General features: G+C 35.9%; 1 protein-coding gene across 2 annotated transcripts; it reads left to right on the top strand.

Annotated features, from left to right (window-relative positions):
- The first annotated feature begins 1,081 nt into the window (after positions 1-1,081).
- Positions 1,082-4,171, top strand: LOC139707241 (endogenous retrovirus group K member 113 Env polyprotein-like). Of its 2 annotated transcripts, none has more exons than XM_071617715.1 (2): positions 1,082-1,504; positions 2,860-4,171. In XM_071617715.1, exons 1-2 carry the CDS (start codon positions 1,094-1,096, stop codon positions 2,890-2,892), a joined length of 444 nt encoding a protein of 147 aa, XP_071473816.1. In that variant the 5' UTR covers positions 1,082-1,093; the 3' UTR covers positions 2,893-4,171. The 2 variants fall into 2 exon arrangements, with proteins under 2 accessions (XP_071473816.1, XP_071473805.1); XM_071617704.1 differs by having other exon boundaries at positions 1,094-1,504.
- Positions 4,172-7,113: the final 2,942 nt, after the last annotated feature.

The following is a 7,113-nucleotide window of genomic DNA, read 5'->3' as shown; positions in this document are numbered from 1 at the left end:
AGTATGTGGTATCTTTATTTCCCTTTATTGAAACAGCTCTGCTATCAGGGAAATCGCCAATTTTGCCCTTACTTAAAAATTTACAGATCTTAATTCAACAAAGAACTCACAAATATTTTATAGGCCATATAAGAGGTCATTCTAATTTACCAGGCCCTTTAACCCATGGCAATGCCATGGCAGATTTATTAACACAACAAGTAATTGGTAATGTTCAGGAAGCCACTAAAAGTCATGCATTACATCATCAAAATGCTTTGGCTCTTAGAAAAATGTTTCAATTAACACGAGAACAGGCACGTAACATTGTTCGTCAGTGCGGAGCCTGTCCTCCAGTTCCTCAAGTCCCAAAAATGGGGGTTAATCCCAGAGGTTTAAAACCTAACGCATTATGGCAAATGGATGTCACCCATCTTTCTTCCTTTGGAAGACTGGGGTTTATACATGTTACTATAGACACTTTTTCACATTTCATATTTGCCTCAGCTAGGACTGGAGAAGCAGTAAAGGATGTTATACAGCATCTCATTTTATGTTTTTCAACCATGGGTATTCCCTCACATATTAAAACAGACAATGGGCCGGCATACACATCAAAAGCTTTCCAGCATTTCTGCGCACAATGGCATATAGTGCATACTACGGGAATCCCTTACAATCCCCAGGGACAAGCAATTATTGAAAGGGCTCATCAAACACTTAAGACACAAATTGAGAGATTACAAAAAGCAAATTCTTATTTTTCCCCTCATCATCTCTTAGGACATAGCCTGTTCGTATTAAATCATTTAAACATTAATGAAAAGGGATTAACTCCAGCTTTACGGCATTGGGATACTCTTCCTTCTTCAGCCGTGGTAAGGGTCTTGTGGAAAGATCTCCTTTCCGGACAATGGAAAGGTCCAGATATCTTAATCACCTCGGGACGAGGGTATGCTTGTGTCTTTCCACAGGATGCCGAATCTCCCATTTGGATCCCAGACAGACTCATCAGACCAGCCGCACCGGCAGAACAAAAACAAAAAGTGGAAGCTCCGTCGACAACAGAAAAAATTGACGTGGCAAATGAAAAAAAATGAAACTGAGCTCGAAAATGCAGCCGGCGATAACGTGGACCAAAGTCAAAGCTCTAACTAAGCAGACAAAACAACTTTTACTCAATCAAGGAAAACCCCTAACTATGGAAATGTACTTTTTGGCATTTTTAGCAATAATTTCTGCCCCACCCCCAGTAGAAGGTGTGGCTTTCTGGGCTTATGTTCCTAATCCTCCTATTCTGCAGCCCGTGGGTTGGCTAGATCCTGAGCCGATCAGAATTTTGACCAATGATACTGATCGTCTCGGGGGATTTCAAGATTCTAATGCACGCTCCTCCTCTTCCTCTTTAATAAATTTTGAAGGACGTGCTGACTCCTTACCAATCTGCATTGCCATTCAAGGAAAAACTCCTGAAGGCTGTGTATCTACTTCTTATAGAACCTTCCTTACTGACGGGCCAGATAAGGTTAGTGCTAGCCATCGGTGGGTCTGGGAAACTCAAATGTTAACTCTTGGAGACAGCAACTATAAAGATAATCATACTTCTGTCTCCCATGTGCCCATTACTTTATGTATTCAAAAATATAGAGATCAGAATCAATTTTGGGACTCTGCCATTAATCGATTCCCTGCTTGGCTTCAATGTGGTTTCGCCAATGCAGCTTCTTGGTATCATCCTAAGGGATATGATTTAAAAATATGGGATTATTCTAACTCTAATTTTCAAGCCAATGTTTATGAAAATTATATAAATTCTCATAAAGATAAATTTAATCAGTATACATTTGTTTCTAGTGGAGAGCCACTACGTCGATGGTTCTCTGTGGGGTTTGTTACTCCGATATGGTATGTGTATAATGAAAATATTACTCACTCTTTTCCAGATCTATTTAGATTAATTGCAGCTTCTAATATGTTATTAGAAAAGAGACCTAATCATACTCATAGTGACGCAATTGGTCTTAAGGCTTGTATTTCTTATCCTTTTGCGCTACTTTTAGCCCAATCATCCTTTGTTAATATTACTAAACAAGGTAATTCTTATTCCATTGTTTGCAATTTTTGTAAGTTAACTAATTGTATCACATCTGCTGAACCTAAAGATTTGGGCACTATGATCATTGTTAAAAGACCTCCTTATGTTATGTTACCTGTCGAATTGGGAGACGATCCGTGGTATGATAATTCTGCTATGCAAGTGCTTTCAATTTTAAACGATCTTATCAGGCCTAAAAGATTCGTGGCAGCCTTAATATTAGGCATCACAGCACTCATTTCTATCATAACAACTTTCGCAGTAGCAACCACAGCCTTAGTACAGGAGATCCATACTGCTCATTATGTTAATGCTTTAAACAAAAATGTAACTGCAGCTTTGCTTGAACAAGCAGCCATTGATCGTAAGCTTGAAGCAAAAATCAATGTTTTAGAAGAAGTAGTCATTGCTTTAGGTCAGGACATTTCTAATCTTAAAACCACCCTATCCACCAGATGTCATGATAGTTTCAAGTCAATATGCGTGACTCCTTTACCCTACAATAGGTCACAATCTTGGGATAAAGTCCGTGCCCACTTACAAGGTGTATGGAATGATAATGATTTGACTCATAATTTAGAAGGATTACAAAAAGATATTTCTGCTATCAGTCAATCTCATTTGCAACTAGGAGGTTTACAAGATTTGGCATCTGAAATTCAAAAAGGAGTTAAAGCTCTTAATCCTCTTGATTGGATTCAATATTTCATTCTCCTCGGCATATTGGCATTATTGATCATGTTGGTTATATTTCTCTTTCCCTGTCTTCTCAAATGTCTTTTCAGTGCTGTTCGTCAAGTGAAGCAAGATCTCTTTGAGCTACATTTTAATAATAAAAAACGGGGAACTGCTCCGTCCACGGCCGTCACACCCGTGTAGCAAGATGCCGCTGAGGTGGAAAAACGGCGCAGGATTGGGGTTAGTGCTCTTCGGAGCGAAGCCCCAGGCACTTCCCTTTCAATCTGCATGTTATATGCATCAAAAGGCTCGATCTTGCTATTCCTCTTGGTGGCTTTGGGCTATGGTGTTTATTCTATGTATGTTTTGTGGTCTTCTTGTATCTTTTCAACAGATCATTTTGCCTAATGTCCGAAATACTCAAAATGAAACTAAAACAGCAACTAATGTGTCACATATGATTACTTTACGGAAACTCCTGGATTTTGCCCCTCCTGTGATGCAAGCTTGGATTACTGTGGTAGAAAAAGGAACTGAAGGAAAATCTTTGGGACAATTCCTGGATGCAGTTGAACAAGCAGAGTTATTCATAGATGTGGATGACACAGACCCCATTAAGGCTAAAATAGAAATGCTCAGGGGAAATCCTCACAGTAAGCCTAACAGTTCTACAGAAAAACAGCTCAGACGTTTGGCAATTCCCACACGTTGGATAGATGGGAAATGGTTACAATATAAATTGAAAGGAGGTTGGTGGACTCCCCCTAGACGTCCAGGGCCTAATCATTACCTACACCCCCTTCCTTATACGGGATGGTATGATGCACAGGGTCGTCGGTGGGTTAATTATGAGGGCCAAAGACGGGAATGGCATTCTCTCCCTTGGTCAGAAAGATTGGCACGTACTCGTAAACCCTGGTGTTTACAAAGTGAACAAGAAAGAAAGGAATTAATTGAAATGCTAGAACCTGGCATCTCTTGGCAAATCAGGGAAGCAGAGAGACAATTAGAAAGAGGACGGTATGGTTGGTTACATGCTCAGGACATTAAATATTGGACAGTGGTAAAAGAATATTATATGAAAATGCTAGAAGGAAAAATAGCTATAGAAGACCACCCAGGGCTGTGGTAAAACACCAAATACTTAACAATAGGCCTGTGAAAGGAAGTTCAAACAAACATGTGGGTAATGGTGTGAGACTAAGTTCACGGAAAGTTATGTTCTGGCCCCTGCTTAAAAAACCACATTGTTATACCAAGAACAGCTCACTATGTAACAATGTCTCTGTACTTTTGCTTTACAAGATTGTATAATCTGCAGATGTCTGGTGATGTAAACCCATGCTAAATTTCCTTGATTGCATCTCTATATAAACCATGCACAAATCTCAATAAAATTACAGCAGCATAGTCTCTTCATTGAGTGTGTCTGTCTGTCATTTCCTCGCCGATTCCTGACTTCTCCTAGAGCCTTCTCCCTGGTTCTCCCGTGGTCGGTGGTCTCCGGTGGGCCAGTCTGCGGCAGAACTCATGGGGAAGAAAAGAGTTAGAGAAAGTGTCTCTGGAAATTATTTGCCCAGGTGATATAGCTAGAAGTATGGTAGGGGTTATACAAATCTGAAGGGTGGTATCATTTTGAGGTCACTTAACCATGCTCTCTTTTAATTGGATATTAGGTGTCCAAAGCAGGTGGGATGTGAGTGGTGAGAATTTTGCTACTTATATTATATTTTTCAAATAATTAGGGTGAAATAAATTTGGATTTTGATTCATGAGCTTTTGAACTAATGATTTTCTGTCTGTAGTTAAGATGTAATTTAGGACCAACACATGGAGACCATACTTGCTAGTTCAAAAAATAACTAACAAGAAGCAAATAGAACTTTTTGAACGGATGATTTTTTGTACTCTAAACACCTATAGTTTGATAAGTGTTTAGAGTACAAAAATGAATAAATCTGGCAGATCTTGGTGAATTTATTCTTCAGATTTGTATATTTGATTTTCTTTGTGTAACTTTTTATAGCAGAAGAATATTGAACTGTAGTTAGTGATAGGCAAGCTGTAGTATTGAAAGGAATATAAATTGTTTTTTTTTTTTTTTTTTTTTTTTTGCAGTTTACCCTAAAAATGCCAAAAATAAAATAAATTAATCAATTGAAGACCAGATACTTGGATGCATATGCATAAGCAAGTATTATAAAATGTTAATTTTAGAATCTATTTTGGGGTATACCAAGATTTATACTAAAAGATCAAAGCATATGTGGTAGTGAAGGATGCCAAGGTGTTAATCATTCAGATATGGAGAAGAAGTACTGTAAAACAAACTACTTCAGAACATACATTTGAAAATTAAGCATCTCATGAAATTTTTTTACAAAACTAATTCAAGTTTTATATTTCAAAATGTTTATGGTGAAGTATTAAAAACTGCTCTTTGTCAAATTGCCTTGGTGATCAGTAATGACACAATGCTGATGTATAAGAGATAATATAGTCTTACATTTCTTTTCAATTCTAAGTTATTGTTTTATTAAAAAAATCATTGTTCTATAATTCTTGATATGACAAACTGATCTGGGGGATTTTCCTGTTATGGAAAAATTCCTTCTTCTCATGACAACACATGCAAATTGCTGTAATCATTTGTGTGCTCCAGTAGGACTCTGCTGATTGATGGATGAGTAAAACATAAAAGAGGCCTGCAGAGGAAGAAAGGTTATCTCTTTCTGTATAATAATCATCATATTGTGACCAAAATCTAGTAAGTATACTGAAAACTCATTTTAGTTATCATTAAATATTTAATCTCCAATAACAAATATACCCTTTCTACACAATGCTAACACTAAAAAATATTTGCCTCTATCATTAGAGTAATACCTAAAATGAGCTTTGTGTTTCTTATGTTTTTGAAAAAAAATGATTCAAATGTTTATGTATTCAACATTTTTATTTACATTCTCTTTTTCATCATGCCCTGGAGTAAATATAGGAGATACAATGAAAAATGTGATAATCTGGTTCCTGCTCTTTTAGACATTACATTTTCATAAGACATTATTTTTACATGAGTGTAGAGAAATTACAGATAGTGTGACTTTTAGTCTGGAGAAAATGTTACTCAAGTTGGAGGGTAGTCAAAAAGAAAGAGTAGACAAAAGGTTATTGTCATGGTCCCAATAAGAGAACAAGAGCTATATCTGTGTACATAATATGTACAGACACATTTGGATACTGACTTATTTAGAATATGTTTAGGAATATCTAAAGGTATTTGTTTTTCACAATAAATTTTAAGGCAGATAACATAAAACATAAAGAGAAGTGTCTCATTTTTTTTCTTTTTTGTTATTTATCAAACATCAAGAAAGAGTATTTTAACAAATGTATTCTGAACAATAAGAATTTAGTTACTAGAGAATAGTAAATACTTTAATTTTTTTTACCATTTATATACCCTTACATCTAAATTATGCCATGGCATTAATAAGTCATAGGCAGGGCTACATCCAAATTTGGCAATATATTATAATTAATTAATAGTAATGGTCTTAGTACAAGTAAAATTAGCATTTATTAAGGTCTTATTGTATGTTAGGTAATAGTTTGAAGACACTATACATTATAACTATTCAGAGGTATTATTTTTTTATTATATAAACAACTGTATTCAGAGAAGTTAAGTGACTTCTCCTAGATTACCTATTTGTAATTAGTTTAGCCCACACTTAAAAATAGGTCCATTTTATTTTATATATTTATTTATTTATTTTTATTTTTTTGGTCCATTTTATTTTAAAGACTACTCTATAAATCAATATAGAGTTTGCTGCCTCTAATACTGAATTCTTCTGAATTTCACAAATGTTGCAAACATGTTTTTTTTTTTTTTAACTTGTAATTGGGATTGAACCCAGGGGTGTTTAAACACTAAGTCTAATCCTCAGCCCCCTTTTGTATTTTATTAGAAACAGGATTTTCCTGAGTTTCTTAGAACCTTGCTAAGTTGCTGCGGCTGGTTTTGAACTCACAGTAATTCTGCATCAGACTCCCAACTGCTGGGATTATAGGTGTATGACAGCATATCAGGCTTATTTTAACTTTGTGTGTGTTTGTGTATGTGTGTGTGTGTGGTGTGGTGTGTATGTGTAGAGTGCTGGGGATTAAGCCCATGGATTTGTGCTTGCAAGGTAAACATTCTAACAACTGAACTTTATCCCCACTCTTTATCTTAAATTTTTATGAGAACAAAAATTCTCCTAAATGCTCATAGAGTAAAAATTGAAATACAAAGTTTTTTGAATGGTTCAGGTGCATAATTACATCTAGCTACATTCATAGTCTTTTTATTTAGA

This window comes from Marmota flaviventris, chromosome 1 (genome assembly GCF_047511675.1).
Source record: "Marmota flaviventris isolate mMarFla1 chromosome 1, mMarFla1.hap1, whole genome shotgun sequence".
Classification (NCBI taxonomy): Eukaryota; Metazoa; Chordata; class Mammalia; order Rodentia; family Sciuridae; genus Marmota; species Marmota flaviventris.
This window is presented reverse-complemented; position numbering and strand designations above follow the sequence as displayed.

Coding starts and splice junctions, on each gene's coding strand:
- LOC139707241 (XM_071617704.1), top strand. CDS start 2,958: ATGCCGCTGAGGTGGAAAAACGGCGCAGGATTGGGGTTAGTGCTCTTC.